Genomic DNA, 18,227 nt, shown 5'->3' on the forward strand with positions numbered 1-18,227 from the left:
ATGACGCAGAAAAGATGAAAAGTTTATGCATCATTCGTTGTGGTATTTTCCGAGCATACAAGCAATGTGGTAACCAGAAAATTGTCAAAATGGCATATTATTCGAGTATTGTTTAGAAGGGTGGATTTCATTCGCTCATAACTCTGTAAAACATGTCCAATTTTAATACATTTTGTTGCAAATGACGCAGGCGGGATGAACATTGCAGAAAGGATGCAAATGACGCAGGAAGATTGGTAATCACTTACCTTTAAAGTAGTTATTGGAAATGACCTACATCTTCCATTAGGCACAGTCGAATCTGTAGCTCCATGCTCGCTGCAGTAACCCGTAATGTGTTCTGGCTGATATTTGTAATTTCTCTTGTGATGTTAGCTTGCAAGTGTTCAAGTGTTCATGGGTAATCCCTTTGGCACACGATCCTTCAGATAACTACAAAGGAAGTATCTGGTGACGTAATATGAGGAGTCCTCTGGACCACACATTCTTTCAAATGATCCGATAAACCAAAGTGACTGCTGATCGGCCATACTTTCAAGAGAAGTCTATTATGTGGTTCAGTTCTAAGTCGTCCAGTTGTTGAACAAGTTCATTAAAAATGCCCATATAACGAGCTGTGTTTACTGTTCTTTCGAAAAAAAAATGGATCCCATTATTGGATCCCACAACACACCACACTCCAGTTTTGAGGGCATGGAGCGGTATCTCAATTAACTACTGTCGATCCTCTGATGTCCACCTGTGCATGTTCTGAGAATGCACAAACCAGATAAATGAAACCATGCTTCGTCGTAAATCATGTAGTTGGCATAATGTCTTCGATACGCGTAATGAACTGAAGGAACCATTGACAGTAGGTAACCCATTTATACCGATTTGGGTAACGCAATTCCTGTGAGCAACAGTTACTTTGTAAGGTGTAATCATGTTCACTTGGTAGTTATGATACGTAGAGTAGCTGTATCCTGTCTCCTGTAGTAAACGCTGGAGAGACGATTTGTGCTCCTCATAAGACGAACGGTGACCTCAGCAACATCTTCACGTCGCGATCGATGCTTACCTCTTTCATTAAGAAGCGACCGGGTGGTTTCAACCTTCTTTACCAGAGCCAATATTGTGTCCCGTTTTGGTGCACGTACACTATTCTCCCGCTGTTATCCTCATTGCGTGGCAATAATACGTAGAATCAGTTTTCCCGTACGTTTTCCAAATTATATGACATAGTAAATAATTCAGTTCACAACACACAACAACACCAACATTAAATTTCAGTGAGAAACCAGTCTAAATTACCTATCGCGTCAGCCTTAGTCAACGCATCTCGTGGTGACATCTCTCATCTGCATGTGAAAATGTTCCGGTCATTAGCTATGTTGCCAGGCGCTTTAGTGTTTTAGATCAGGATTTCCAGGATCTTTTTCGCTCTACAGGACTGAAACATTTTGGACGTTTTCCGGTTACCACATTATTTTGGCTGTAACCAGACACTACCACAACAAATAGTGCATAAAATTTACATCCTTCCTGAGTCATTTGCAACAAACTACATTAAAATTGGTTACATATATAATGATCGAAAGAAATTTACTTGTTCTCAAAAGAATCATCTGTATTATACAATTTAAAATAGCTCATCTGGTATTGACAACATTTGAAGTGGTGTGGAAAGTCGGTATGTACTACACCTGCCGCAAGTTGACAACATTGCGTAACTGCGATTGGAGAAGTAGTCGGCCAGCTTAAGGTCAAGTAACTTGTCATATAAAAAGCGCTTTATTAAATTATCACGTATCACATAGTTTTAAATTGTTATAACAAACATGGAACTTTCTAAATACACATCTCCTACGTACGGATGCACTTACCTTGTGAAATATAACCAAGAGATCTTCCATGTTCCCGTGCAAGTCCCCTACAATTGTCACTTGTTTTGAAATAGCTGTAGAGACTTCATGGAAATTAGGCATTTTCTGTAGAACACCCGTTGCATCTTTTAGCAATTGGAAAAAGTATTTTGGGTGAAGCCTCTGTAAACAAAATAAAAAACTTGTAAGCAAATTAATTGTTTTAAGAAGGAATTTGAAACCATGTATTCAATTGTTTAATGTTTGTTTCATATTATGATATGACTAAACATTTTTATAAGAATTCTTAACTTGAGGTACGAAAAAGATGACAAAAACATTTTAAATTAAAGTGTTAACTGTGTGTAAAGTTTTTTGAACTTAATATACTCAAAATTGTTCATTTTGAATTTCTAAACATTTTTCATTATGAATACAACGTGCAATAAACATGCAATAAACATGCAATACACCCTATGTATTTAAATACTAAGTAAAAAGTTTGGAAGAATATTAAATAGATGGATTACGGCTAAAGCGTTGTACATTTCGTGGAAGTTTAGCGCACAACTTGCTAACTAAGGCAATTTTAAATTTTACAAGTAAATATTTCATTAACTTTTATTTCATAATTTACTTTACTCAGAAAGAAATTAGAAAAAAACTGCTTCAATATTGGATTTCTTTTCTATCCAAACGATTTTGTCTATTTTGAAAATAAATATTTCAATGATAAACTTTAAGTATGGCTGAAGCTGTGCTTTTGAATTTTTCTTTTTCCTCTGGGGTTCATTAAAGTACGTTTCCATCTTTTGCGGTACACCTACATGTGATTTTTTTCTAGATGAAAACAGCAAACACATAAAAATTCATACAATAGATTTTTTTATAATTATGGAGCGACTATGAGATACAAATGTCACAAGAAAATTACGTAACACTCTTGAATAGTAACATAAAAGAATATTATGACTCTCAAGAAGGAATATGGCAAAGAAATATTACTATAAGAAATATAAAAAGACATCAAACTTAAAACTAGTAAGATATTTGACCCTGGCGATTTTTGCACAGCATATCTGTGCGAGGATAAACTCTTGAAAATCTTGCGACACAGCAGTTGAGAAACACTGGGCTGACCGATTGAAATTAGGAAATTACTTCTTGATATTCAATGCGCATTTAAGATTTCATAATTCCATTTAACAAAATTATGACGGTGTTTGGAAGAATACGATAACGAATCAGGCGTCAGGGAGAAAATAAATAGGAAAGATAAGCATACTTTATGTATGAAATCTTACTCTAGTGCAAGTGTATCAGTGATAATTGTACTTATATAAAGGGAATATTTTAAATATTATTTCTTCATGTTCCCAGCTGTAATGTAATTTCCACTCGACAAGCTACCATAACTGAGTGAAAATTTTTATTACAAAAGGGTTGTCGTATTATCAGTATTATATACTACTCTTGATAGTTAAACAACAATAATAGTAATATTGGCATTTGATATACGCTCATTGTGAAGTAAAATGTAAAAAGTGGTTGTACTATGAAAATTGGGTGTACAATTTTTTTTCGTCTAATCGGTTTAAGCATTACCGAATTATACGTGGACAGACTAGAAGGAATTTCCGTATTAACTTTATCATCCGTTGAGGAGCTTTATAGTTTAGCTTTAAAGTAAATCATTAGATCCTAAGGAAAATTTACATGCGACCACTACGAGCTCCCTCCTAGTTATATGGTTAGTGTTGTTGGCACCAGAAACCCAAAAATCCTGTTCGATTATTATTAGTCCCTCACGTGGTTTGAATTCCGCGTAAAGTTGTAGGTCCAAGTCTCATATAGCTTCGCTGCTGAAAGAGATACTAAGCTCAACGAATTATCCAATAGAACCACTGGGAAGATATACTCTTTCGAACAAACAAAAAAAAATCATCAAAATAGGTGCAGTTATGTGGAAGTTACATGTGACCAGACTCATTACGTATATATAAAAGCGAGTCGAATTGGAAAACTCGAATTGTAAAACTTGTTTTGCTGGCAATCGGTAAGAGAAGACAATAAACTTCCAAAGTATGCCAAAAACAATACTGAAACACGAATTGATAGATCCATAGCTTTCGTTATAAGAGAAGGATCAGATCAAAGGTGAAATTTAATATTGTGGTATCTAATCCATATCAAGAAACTTCTTCATATCAAGATATGTATTAAACTAGCCGTTTACTACGGAAGTGATATCAGAGGTATAGAAATAGGAACTGTAAGAGAAGTGTAGTCTGGAAGAATGTGCATTGCACTAGGCTGTAGATAAGTAGATGATATGGTTAAGCGATCAATAGGACGTGTTCTAGGAAAATCAGAGGGTAAGGGGTGAATATTGTGTAGGTGCTTTCTCTTCATCTGTGTGTAATGGTTTGTTACCGACCAACGGATATGGTGTGCGAGTCAACATATGAAATTGATTTCAATATTCAGTTGGGTGGGAAAGTTTTGGCTAAGTTGTTACACGTCTTAACCTAGTTATGGAGCTTATATATCTTGAAGTAGGTTCACACAGTGTACTGGAGTTGACAATGATAGCGAAGACTAGTTCGTTGATATTCATGAAAGAATTTGTGGTATCGATGTATGAAAGGTAAATAGTTTGACAATAAACATGGTTGATACCTGAAGATTCCGGTTATGAGTATATGATAATCAGAAGCATAATAGATGGAGTGAGTGGTTTCGGAGATGTAGAGATCTTTCGCGGGTGTAGAGATCTTTTACAATAGAAAAAGGCTCGAAAGTAACCAAGTGTTCAGCTATAGTGATACGATAATCGTTCTACTTTGCTTGATCAAACGCTGAGGATGACGAGATGTAGTCTGTGATTGTCGAATATGAAGCTTGATGGGAAGATTATGGTTATCTAAGGAACAAAATACTTCAAGAGTGCAACGATCAAACAGGCTGCAAGAAGAAATCACTACATCAGGTGTTGTATCCGTGATACGTTTAGTAGGCTTTGGTATATGAAAAACATTACTTGTGGTATGAGTGTAACTACAAGCTTCCTTTATGATTATCCGGACGGCTGTGAATATTGATGTTAGCCTTGATGATGTAATAATTAAACTTATTGGAGATATACTGAAAGAATGGGCATAGGAGTGGGTGTCCAAGGTGCACAAAAATGATAGCCATGGTAACATAAAGACAATAGTAGTACAGTGTAGTAATGAGATACTCTGTTATATTACGCAAGGCATGATGATATTGGCGACGACTAACGAAAGATGAAAGCCAATGGCCACTTTTTCTTTTCTCGGCGTGGTGTTATCGTAAAGTCACATCGGAGTAAGGTATATCTGATATTTTGAACGATGTAGACAGGCTAGGGAAAATTTAATTCTGAAGGAGACCTTGTAAAAGAGTGTAATGACAAATAAGTGATCAAATATTAAGGAACAATAATGAAAAACCAATGAATAAGATGCAGCAGAGGTATTACAACTGGAGAAGGAAACATTTTGCAGTTTCTCAAGGGGATTGGCGTGAAAACAGACATGGGGGCCATAGTAAAGAAATTGGAAAACATTTGAAGATACTTCGAGCTTCACGGTTCATCATATTGAGAATGTGTTGACTTAGAAAATGGTGAATGTTTTGCGATGCATTGATAAAAGATGAAATGAGTAGTTGTAAGGAAACTTTCTTCGTCAGCAGTTTGTGATGCTTCAGTTTGTTGAGTTTCGGGTAGGATGAATCGCAATGGAACAGTGAGCATTGGATTTAAAGATTCGGGAGTAGATTTTAATTTGCAGTGATAGGTATATATGGATGTTGTTACGGACACGTAGGGTATTCAGATGGCTTAGGTTAGTTAGGACAAGCTTTCCTATCGTCACTTCTTCTCCAGTACCCACTATTGATTGGCTGGATGTATTTCGATGTTGGATGTGAATTATGTGCTTGGTAGTACTCGCACTTCAATGGAAAAGGTGGTGGTGACTTCGACGGCTAATCATCTATAGTGTCTTGCAAATTAGTTGAGACCCATACCATCTATCGTTCCTTGGTCGCTTTTAATACGAAGGCATTTTAGAATGAGAAGTCCTTTCAAACTGAGTTCTTTACAGATCTCGTCGTCTGTTAGGGAAGTATCAACCTCCTAATGACAACCGAGAAAGCTGATGTTCTTAGCAATGGTAGTGCTTGTTTAAATGCATTAGGTTCTTATGCTTCATATTGACATGCTTGCCAAAGATTTGAAAGATTCACTTATTTTGCACTAAGGTTAAGAAGTAGAATAGCAAGATCTGAAGATGTTTCCGTTACAAGTGAGAATTATTTGTGCTACTGAGGCGTGTGATAGATATTTTACAAGTTGTTAAAAGACTAGTTGGTTATTGTGAAATTAGTGTCAACAATTGGTTAGTGAAAATGAATATATGCCTTATCTTAGTCTGAATATTGAAAAATCCCTTGTAGTTGTCTGGATTCATAGATTTAACCTACTGTTATGAGTCACTCACAGTGTGCTGATGTTTAAAAGTCGGATGATGAAAAGTGTTGTTAGTTTTGTCCATTGTCTGAAATCTACTAATATTCTTGCTTTCAGAGGCAGATTTTGGCTTTGGTCAGTCCCCTTACCCACCAAAGCAGGGTCAAGAGACGGACCCGGAGATGGGTGCGGTAGTCCTAGATGGCCACCTGATCTCACCCAGTAAGATAGATGTACCTAACAATGGCGTAGATATGAAGGGTAATTAGATAAATAAAAAGGGGGTCCTCGATCGGATGAAACCATCTGGATTTTGTCCACAACACTTTACTCTAAATGTGGATATGCCTGATCTGCATCTACAGAAGAGTAATAACATGAATATAGACTTAGCACCAAGATTCCTCGCTGGGAAAACTAAAGATGGACACCACGAGACGGATATGAACACCAAGGTCATCATTTTCCTAGAGTATTTAAACTATCTAATAACTGATAGTAAGAATGTATTATAGTTGTTATTTGCGCAATATATTTGACATTTATACCAACAACCTATTATACATTGTATTTAAACAATGTACTTTTTTCTGGCATTTACATGAGTAAACGTCCTGTCATCTGTTGTTCAAATATTCGTATTACACCATGTTCGTAGTACACATACGAACAAGAGATAGCAGTAATACGTCCTGTAGAGAGCAGCAATAGAGATAGCATGTAAACGTCCTGTTCTCACAAATCTAGTTTCGCCTACTTCTGTTTAAAAGACGTTTCCTCTTATCCTGAGAGGAAATCAAACAAATCCGAACTTTGTGTAGGTGTTTAATATCTTTAATAATCCAATTTCCTCATTCTCTGTTCAAAATACCCTCTGTTTTCCTACAAATACCCTCTGTTATAAGAGCAAGCGAAAGTGGTCAGTTTTCTATTTTAAAGAACACTCTACCATTACCAATCTGAATTCATATTCTCTTCACAATAATTTCAGAATGAATTGAACAATGATGATTCCTTCTACACTATTGTTTCTTTGTGTTTTTTCTCGCCTGAAACTTATCTGAAGAATATTAAATTTTATGTGTTCGGAAGCACAAAGAAAATTGGTTTGTTGCTACAGAATAGAAAACCAAATATTTTTATATTCAGGGAATGTGTGTGACTATTGGGTTTCTTTTCTTTTCATTTTCTCTAGTAACCGGGCACATAATGCTCGATAGTGATAACGTCTTAATTCTTAAAATGCATCAAGCTTCCACCTATACTTGCTATTTTAATTGAATTCAAAAATATACGCTCTTTTCATCCAATCATATAATCAGAAAGTGAGATGAGCTACTTTGTACCTTATTCGAGTTCAGAATATTCAAGCCTTAATTGCGTGAGCAAAATTGTTAAGCTATATGTAAAAATTCAATTTGCAACAATAAGTTTCTGACTCATTAAAGATTCACTCTGAACCCAGCAATGACTCCTGACTCACAAGGTAGTAATTGGTACCTTCCGCGAAAGAAAAGAAAAAATGGGATTAAATTGGTGAATTCCTTTCTAAAATATTGCCTAAAGTCATGTAGAAAGTGTGAACACATTTTTATGGTGAATGTGCCTCCGTATCTCTTCTTTGACTTCTCGCTAATGTCAAAAGAAAATTATGTGTCGCAAATAGTTGTTTCGGAAATAGAAGTACTTTCCAGTCGTAAGAAAACACCACCTACAGCAGGCTAGATTTTGTGTTTTATACAGCACAGTAAGAGCAAAAATTGGTACCTTTTTATTCTTGAAAGCTTCAATTAACTCTGTCACGTCTTTGTCGCTGATGTTTCGGCTTAAGTGTGGTCCTTTGTACGATGAGTCAATATTAAGATTAGCAATTCGAAAACCCTTCTCTGATTTCTCGTCATCTGAAAAAAAAAAGGGAAAGAAAATCAAGACATTGAAAAATAGGTCTTTAAGTTCACAAGGTAAATTCAAATCTAATAGCTATTTGTACTAGTAGACAGAAATCAATATGTAGAGAAACGTTGGCATACAGTGCGAAAGACAAATGTATAGACTATTTGAAATTTTTTATATATCTTTCAAAAATAAATTCTTTCAGTCTATAAAGGTAAAGTAATTACTGTGCACAGGAATTAGGACTTTCCCATCACCTTTTATTATAAAATTGTCTTCTTAAATACAAAAGCTATACAATAAGCAGTTCCACTAATAATTTGGGTAAGATAAAGAAAGGAACCCAATGACCAAGCGTCTTAGGGCTTTTGCAGGTGAGGTACCTCTCGGTGTCCCGGAGTCGTGAGAGGGGTTAAGCTTAGGTGTCTCTCTCGGTGACCAGGCGTCGTGAAGAGGATGGGAACCCAATGACCGTGCGTCTTAGGGTTATGGATAGGTATCTCTCGGTGACCAAGCGTTGTAAGAGGGTTTTAGGTGGTTTGATCAACCTGGGTAGATTGATGCTCGATGATGCCTGCCGCTCTATTTTATACTGGAGTGTCGGTTGCCATCGGTGATCTCCGTGTTGCCGACTGCTAGCGAATGTGGGCGACTCTCTTTTTTTCGGGTCCGTCGTCTGCGTTGTTTCTGTTTACTATTAACACGTATAGTACACATGGTTATCGCATGTTATGGGGACATGCGGAGCCTTACAATATTCACTCTGTGTAAACTGTGTGAAATAAAGCACTTTGATGAACATTATATGCACTCATATAATGAACAGAAGTAACCAGTTTTGTGCTGAAACTTACAAGGTACATTCGCGAAGTGTTCCCTCGGGATTCGTGTAAAATTGATTCAAATGAAAAGTTCTCCGCACCCCAATGTGTATTATACTAATTTTAGCGATCCATACAGGTAACTGTTATATTTATGAGCCTTCATATATCCGGAATTCAATTATACACTACTATAGCGCTCGAATACAAAATTAGCTTTAGTTTCAATAGATGTAACTGGACATGAGATGTAACCGGCATTTTGACCGTTATACAATACGTCTTTGTTGTACCTAGGTAGTATAACATGGAAATAATAACAACCATTCACAGAAATGTAATAAGATTAGCACCAACGTTGTAAAGAGTTTTTTTTATACCTACATTATTTTTCCAGTTAGAAATTGTTTTGATTTGTCAATATCAAAAACGTAAGCGTAACAGATATTATTCTGCAATGTGTTTTCGCGAAAGCCTGGAGGGATTTAGCATGCAATAATATCCAAACGGTACAAGCTACGGTAAAATTCCCTACACCAGTGAACTTCCTAGAAAATTGTACATGAATTTGATGTATCTCTTGCACCCATTCACATTTGAAAAACCGAAAGTTGAATCCAATATGGGGGATCCAAGATGGCGGCCGGGTGGGTAACACGTGTCAGAGAAGCAGTACTTAATCCAATTTATTTTACATATTCATGTCCAGTTACATTTAAAGAAACTGAAAGCAATTTTGTGTCCGAGCGGTATAGTAGTGTATGATTGAATTCGGATATATGAAGGCCAATAAATATGCAAATTACCGGTATGGGCCGTTAAAATTAGTACAATACACATAGGGCAACGGAGAACTTTTCATTTGAATCAATTTTACACGAATCCCGAGGGACACTTCGCGGATGTACCTTGTTAGTAAACCTCTAGTGCCCGTCACAGGCACAGACAGCCTTAGATTGTATAGTTGCTGTCTTAGGTTGCATGGTTGTTGCCTTAAAATGCATGGTTGTTGCCTTAGAATACATGGTTCCTATTTTAAGATACATGGTTGTTGCCTTTGGTTGCATGGTCGTTGCCTTAGAATGTTTGGGTTGCTATCTTAGATTATATGGTTGCACAACTGTCAACTTTCATATATTAGTCTGAATACTGTTCATCTTAATACGTACTACTGAAATACGTATAACTGAAATAAAACGAAAGAAAATTCCTAGTGATTGAAGCGGACAAAATATGAGTTCTTTCCATTTCTAGATTCACCACAAATGTAACCTACCTAATAAATAGTTTCATAAGAATAAAGACTCGAGGTTTATACGCTACAAGTTCCTGAATAACAATCCCTGCAATCATTGTGAGATTTAGGCTTATTTATAACCCTTGTATATAAATTAACAAATTGTTAGTTTCTGAGTAAAATAAGTGAATAATTCATGAATATTAATATGGGTTTAAAGAGTAAAATTTATGTTGAAGAAATAATTGGGAATTGTTTTTTATTATCATATGAAACGGATTTACTCTAACAATCGCAAACGGTCAGAGCAATGGTTGGATCGTGATCAACGTTCAAGACCCTTTCATAAACTACCTCTCTACCCACAAAAGATGGTACCGGTATTGGTATTGTTGTCTAAGGTAAAAACGATCTATCATCTGAGGTGAAGTGGAAACATCGATTTAGATTCTTACAGAGCTGATCTTCACGAAATGTACCGCAAATTTGTCTGCAAGTATTCAGCAAACAATCAATAGAATATGGTGTCCTTATATGCTGAACAACAATCCTAGCCCGCAAGTTGCAAAAATGTCGATGTGGGCTCTCCAAGAGTTGCAATAAGAAACGCTTCCCTATCCTCTCGATCACTTCTTGGAAAAGAAGATCTTCCCTGATGATCGTATGGTGCAACGTAAGGTTAGGTATTTCTTTCGCACCGAATCTATTGTTAACAATAACGAAAATATATGGCTGCGTCGGACGGCGACTACTGTATTTTGATAAGATGTAGTCGTTTTCATTTTCTGGTCTCCAGAAATGACTTATTGGGGCGAACATTTTATTCGCAACAAGCTATTATATTATTATTATTATTATTATTATTATTATTATTATTATTATTATTATTATTATTATTATTATTATTAATTCAATCTAATATGAAGATCACAGAGGAAAAAAGGAGATAAATCGAGAAATGGTCAAAATGAGTTAACAGCAGAATTATGTTGCCTGAAAGGTGTAGTTTGCATGGACTAAATCTCACAATAAGAACAAGATTAGTCACTTAGAAATTTAATGCTAAATATTTCGCCCACAAGGGAAGAAGCAGGTAAGCCAGTGCAAAAACACGGCAATTATGTAAAAAGTTGTTTAAAAAATGACGCCTCCTTTTCCCCTCTAGTCTTCATATATAAAATTGAAAGTGACAATGTTTGTGACTTAATAACTCTTGAACCATCCGACCGATCTCGATCAAATTTTCAACATAAAAGACATCTCAAGCATGAACCTCATATATTATTTCACTTTGACGATGCAACTTAGGGCAGGGGGGCGGAGGAGAAATATATAGAAATGATCAAAAATGACCGATATCAGGTTGAATCTATAGTTTTTTGGGGTCGCTGAGATGAACAGTGACACTTCCGATGCCGTTCATCCCCATAACTTGGGAAAGGGGGAGGTGGGAGATATATATGAAAATGATATATAAAAATAGAAGCCCCGCAATAAGACAAAAACATCGTCTATCGGAGAGCACTTCAGTGGTAGTAAAAAGTGACTGAGCAATGGAACATATTAATATTTTTTCTTATCTTAATCCTGCGAAGCAGGTAATTGGTGCTAGGAAATACATATAAATAAAAAAAAGCATTATTACCTGGCTTTATAAACCAGGCACTTACCGTAATCATTACAACAAACGAAATATACAATTCATCAATTAAAATATTGGATTGATTTATATTATATTGCAAATACAGAATATATTTTGCGTATTGAAACTGGTAGATCTCTGGCGCTGCTAGTACATTCTTGTCATTGTACACAAGACTATATGTTCTTGTCAGTGGTAAATTAATTATTTTTGTATAGTTATTTGGTACTACTAATCATCAAGATGCGTTCGTCTTCGATTGAAACTACTAGATGCATCAGGTTTGACTTATCCTATCCTGCTGAATTCCACCACTAATGAATAAGTGAACAAGTTGAATGTGATCAAAAAAGGAGTTGAGTTGTTGAGTTGATTTTGAGGTTATCGTCCCGTTCAGCAGCGAGGCTATATGAGATGTGGACCTACTGATTGACGTGGAATCCGAACCACATGAGCTCCCGCCGGGAATCGAACCGGGGCCTCACACGCCAAAGGCGCATACGCTAACCGCTTAGCCACGGAGGAGCTCTGATCAAAAAAGGAGTACTAAGCTCAATGGTAGAGCTTTTGCCTCTGGTGCGACTGATCACTGATTCAAATTTACGGTATCTGAGTTTGTGCTGAACAATATTATGTTTGTGAGTTTTACCGGAGTTCTATTTCATCCCGCATTTTCATTCCACCTATTTCTTCATAATCACTCGCTTTTTGTTTATTATCCGTCTCCTTTAGACTTTCGATACCCGGGTAGTTTTCTTAGTAATGACATGAAATGCGAACGTGAAATAAAAGCAAGGATAGGAATGGCGAAAGAAGCCTTTAAAAGAAAGAAAAGTCTGTTTTGTGGGACCTTGAACAAAGAGTTGAGAAAAAGACTCATAAAATGCTTCGTGTGGAGTGTTGTGCTGTATGGGGCGGAAACGTGGACACTGCGTAAGGGTGACGAAAATCGACTGGAAGCCTTCAAAATGTGGGTGTGGAGAAGAATGGAAAGAGTTAGTTGGGTCGAGCGGAAAACGAATGAGAGAGTGTTAGAAATGGTGGGTGAGAAAAGAACACTTTTAGATATTATTAGGAAGAGGAAGAGAAACTGGTTGGGACATTGCCTAAGAAGAGATTGTATCATGAGGAACGTCCTAGAGGGTATGGCGGCGGGAAAGAGAGGGAGGGGGCGAAAGAGACTACAATTAATGGATGATATTAAAACAGAAAGATCATACGCGAAGACGAAAAGGTTAGCGGAGGATCGTGGAGCATGGAAGCTTCTCAGCTGCGGCAAGTGACTTGCCAATAAAGGCAGAATACCTATGATGATGATTAGACTAAAAAGAATAATCCTAGGACGTTAAACTTAAAAAAATAAATCACTGAATACGTCCCAAGTGATATCATTTTTTATAATAAATAAATAAATATATTTTCGTGAACGTTGGCTCAGGGGGCGGATCCAGGACGGACTTCGGGGGGCGGTGGGTTGTAATACTGCTACTTAGAGCTACTTTTAAGAGCTCCAAACTCTGGGATGGGTTTTATTTATATATAAAATAAGAAAGTTTCCTCTTCGAGGGGAGAGGCGATCGCCCCGATCGGGGATCCGCCCCTGCGTTGTCTACGGTATTCTACACGTTGAAATGACTTCAATTTTGTGTAGAGTTAAACATCAACCATTAGGATAATCTTATTTATTCAGTTCTTTCTCCAGTTTTATCCTCTCTGAGCAGCTGTTACCTTCACGTACAATTTCGCTGTGATAATTTTTTTCTTTCCCATTTCAAGTTCCTCTTGGCGACGTCGCGTATATTAAAGAATTGCGTGTTCAACAGTTGGTACCATCTCGTGGTAAGAGAGAGAGAAAAAAAAATTCTGAACTTGGCTAAAAATTATTTTCCTTCGTTATCTATGTTGCCAGAAAGTAATGTCTCAGTGGTAATTTGCGTAATGGTCATTTCTAGAAACAAAATAATTTACCGAATCAAAACTCTACTGTACATTTCATATATTTTTTCGTTGAAAAGAATAAATAAATCAAGAAATAAAGAATGTACAAAACATGGGGTTGCTTGAGAACCTGCTGAGTAAACAGAGAGAAAATGGTGTCAACGTAAAGAGAAAGTTGCCAGGGTAAACAAAAGTAAGAATATAGTTGTGTGGTAGGTCTATTTCAATTTTTAATTTAATTTTCTATACAAATCAGTGTGCCTACCACTGTTTAATATCTAAATAGAATTTCATCAAACGTGAGAGCTAGCCATCACCAGATATAGAAACTAACAGAAACATAAGGCTCAGTAAAAAGGAAGGTGGTACAGATATTGGGAGGGTGTCATACCAATTAGGAGATGCTTCTGCAATATATTTGTAACTTAGGTTTAGCCAATCTTACACTCACCTTAGAAAATTATTACCCACAATAATTCACAGGGTACGCAAACTATTTTGTGTAGCTATTATTCCAGAAAAAAATGTCAATATTTAAAGCGAGAAAATTTACCGGCGATATTAAGTAAACTTTTGAAGCTGCACCATATAAGTGAGGGCGCGACAGCATTTTCCCGTTTGTCTGGAGGCAAAATACACATTCGTAAATTAAGAATAAGCTTTTAAATAAATAGTCGGTGCAGAGAAAATATTGTATCGTATGATGTATCTCTTAAGCTGTATAACCAAACAATAGAGGAAGAACAAATTTGCTTTTCCATTGCAGGAGTAACGGAGTGCGTTCTAGAGTGAACTTTAGAGCTATGTCAGCGATAGTTCACTACCAGAAGGGCGAACCCTGCTGAATTGATCTAAACGGAGTAGCCAAACTAAGAGCGTGCTAGGAGAATGCAACAGTTGTCCAGTAGGTAAGTTGTCGGAAATCATACTGATTAATACGTTGTCGGAAATCATACTGATTAATACGGTAACTTGGACATTAGTTCCCGGCGCGTTGAAAGTGACTATAAAGGTTGGGATACTACGGGGTGGAGGCGACGGGAAGCCATCACTTTATTTTTCCTTTGGTGCTGACTCAATGTGCATTTACTGTGAAGTATATTACCGTATTGACTCACATAATATGGGAATGTTCAAAGTTACTTTGACCATTCACAAGTCGCGATGCTTAAAAATAACAGACTTTTAAATAAAGATTTTGATTTCAGTTTTAGTATAGTGTAAAGTAATTAAAAATAAAATAGTTCGTCACTATCAGTAAGTTACTTTCTGTAATGTTAATACACATACTTGTTCCATTAAGTTCAATATCCCACAATATGCACCTAGGCTAAGGAGATGGTGACGATATGATAGACAATAACGATAAAATAACAAAGTAGGAAAAAACGGGAAAACCTCGAGTAAAGAACAAGTACACGGTGTATGTCCACCACAAAGCACAAATGGCAAGACCTGTGATCGAACCAGGAAACGCTCACGCCAGAGATGAGCGTTGTACCGCTAAGCAATCGCGGCTCCACAGACATGGAAAGTGGTTCATTTGTCTTTAAATGCTGCTGAAACTTCCAAACTAATATATTAAAAAACGCTTAAATTTTGTTTGATGCGAATACGGACACAGGAAAATTTAAGTTTTGTATTTTCAAATTGCATATTATATTATATTTCAAATCTACGTATTAAACTATTTGATTAGATTTAATTTTCAGTTTAACATCCCTTTGAGCAGCGAGGCTATGTGATACGTGGACCTAGAACTTAACGTGGAATCCGAACTAATGAGCTCCCGATGAGAATCGAAGCCGGCTCTCCCAGGTCAAAGGCGCGTACGCTAACCACTTAGCCAAGAGACAGCTTTACGTATTAAACGGAAACTTGTAATACAACAATTGTTATTTACTACGTTGTTACAAATTAAGGACGCTACAGTAACAAACATCCAACGCAAGTCAGACGAAAGCACGGAGCAATGTACAACCAAAGCAACTCATTGTCGAATAGTAGGGACATGTTATGACGGATTTAGATTGAAAAGAAACGAAACAAAGTTACAAGGAATTGAAAATTTAACATTTCTAAAAGGTATAAGTTGGAAACAAAATGTATATATGAGTATCACATCCAATTACCTAAGTTGTTTCCGAATGACGTGAAGATCATGATTTTAGCAATTTCATATCTCAACCGACCGAAATATGGGCCAAGTTTGCTATGCTGTTTAAAATAACGCATTTGTGAGTAATATGTAAAATGTTTATTAATTTCTTTTGTTTCTATAACATTATAGCAATAATTTTTGATAGCGGTAAGTGTAACAAGTTTTTGCAATTGTTTAATTTAAAACAATGTTGATAACTTAATGTTTACCACATTTCCGCAACGGTTTGAGATCACAATTGTTGTAATCGGCATTATAATCTTTACTTCTGCTGAAAACCATCTGTATGGTTATGATACCTATCTTAGGAGTTTTTCAACTTAAAAGTTGTTTAAAAAGGTCAAATGTACAATTTCTTGTAACATTGTTCCATTTTTTTTAAAATTTCAAAATGGGTCATATTTCAGTAATCGTATTCGGCACTAACTTCCTTTTGATGTGCATTTCTCCGTCTGTGTCTTTTGTATTACTGATGCTGTAGAGGACTCTGATGCTGTAGAGAGAGGAGAGGGGGTTTGGGTAGGGCTAACAACCTCATCCTGTAAAAAAAAGCACTTGTTCAGAAATATTCACAAAAGCCTCGGGCAAGGACTGATAACTTGGCACAACCTCAGCAAAAGAAAATGGACATGAGATTTGGAACATGGAATATTAGGAGTCTTTATAGGGCAGGCGCGTGAATCCGTAACGAGTGAATTAGAGAAATACAGGATGGATCTAGTAGGAGTTCGGGAAGTTAGGTGGGAAGGAAATGGATCTGTGAATTCCGGAAATTTTACGTTCTTTTACGGGGAAGGAAATAAAAATCACCAGTTAGGAACAGGGTTTTTCGTTCATAAAAGTATATTACCAGCAATTAAACGGGTTTAATTTGTTACTCACAGACTTTCTTTTATTACTTTTAAGGGACGGTGGTGTGATATTATTCTTTTAAACGTACATGCCCCAACTGAAGATAAGGATGATGATATACAAGACAATTTTTACGAAGAAGTGGAACGGATATTTGACCAACTCCCGCGATACCTTATAAAAATTCTATTAAGGGATTTCAATGCGAAGGTAGGACGAGAGGATATTTTCAAACTGATTACAGGAAACGAAAATCTGCATAAGGAAAGTAATGACAACGGTGGCTAGACTCGTGAACTTTGCAACATCCAAAAACCTAATCATGAAGAGTACAAAATTCCCACATCGCGACATTCACAAATACACTTGGACATCGCCAGACGGAAGAACACATAATCAAATTGATCACGTTTTAGTAGACAGAAGAAGGCAATCTAGTATAATTATTGTCCGGTAGTTTAGAGGGGCTGATTGTGACACTGATAATTACCTGGTAGCAGCGATAATACGAGAGAGGTTATCGTTGAATAAAGGTAATGTTCATTGTCCGAAAACGGAGAGATTCAATTTAAAGAAATTCTAAGAGAGCCGGGTAAGAGAGGAATACCAGATTGAAATTTCGAATAGATTCTCAGTTTTAGAAGATTCGGAGTGCACTAGTATTGAGGATACCTGGATTGAAATTAGAGATAGCATTAAAATTTCAGCAAAAGAAAAATTGGAACACGCGAAAATGCGTAGAAACAAACCATGGTTCGACCAGGAATGCATAAAACTGGCAGAGAAGAGAAAACAGGCAAAATTACGCTGGCTACAAAATCCGAATGAAATATCTACACAAAATTTCGCAGATATCAGGCGGGAAACTTTCAGAACTTTTAGAACAAAGAAACGCGATTTTCTGAAAGCTAAAATTAAGGAACTTGAAGATAATAGTAAACATAAAAGTATCCGGGACATGTATAAGGGAATCAACGAATTTAAGAAAGGCTATCAACCTCGTGCTTATGTATTAAAGAAATCTGACGGTACAGTTCTCACTGACACGGATAGCATCTTAAATAGATGGAAAGATTTCTTTGACGATTTGCTTAACACTCAACCAAAAACTAATGTGCGTGGAGAAAAGGAGATACACACCGCAGAACCGTATATTCCAAACCCAACCGAATAGTAGAAACCGCTATAAAGAAATTAAAGAAACACAAATCTCCGGGTATAGATGAAATTCCGGCTGAGTTAATTTTAGCTGGAGGCGAAAAATTGTGGAACAAGATACACAAACTCTTTCTCCTTATCTAGAACAAGGAAGAATTGCCATAAGAGTTGAAAGAATCAATC

The 18,227-nt window shown here is 36.5% G+C and overlaps 1 protein-coding gene across 1 annotated transcript in view; it reads right to left on the reverse strand.

Annotated features, from left to right (window-relative positions):
* The window catches only part of rdgC (retinal degeneration C), an 857,557-nt gene that overhangs the window by 369,614 nt on the left and 469,716 nt on the right, over positions 1-18,227 (reverse strand). Inside the window, exons 4-5 of the mRNA XM_081751765.1 lie at positions 8,110-8,243; positions 1,866-2,027 (exon numbers count right to left, since the gene is read on the reverse strand). Coding sequence (XP_081607891.1) covers positions 1,866-2,027; positions 8,110-8,243 — 296 coding nt within the window. The remainder of the gene's footprint in view (positions 1-1,865; positions 2,028-8,109; positions 8,244-18,227) is intronic.

Source organism: Thermobia domestica, chromosome 3 (genome assembly GCF_964235325.1).
Source record: "Thermobia domestica chromosome 3, izTheDome1.hap1.1, whole genome shotgun sequence".
In the NCBI taxonomy this organism is placed as follows: Eukaryota; Metazoa; Arthropoda; class Insecta; order Zygentoma; family Lepismatidae; genus Thermobia; species Thermobia domestica.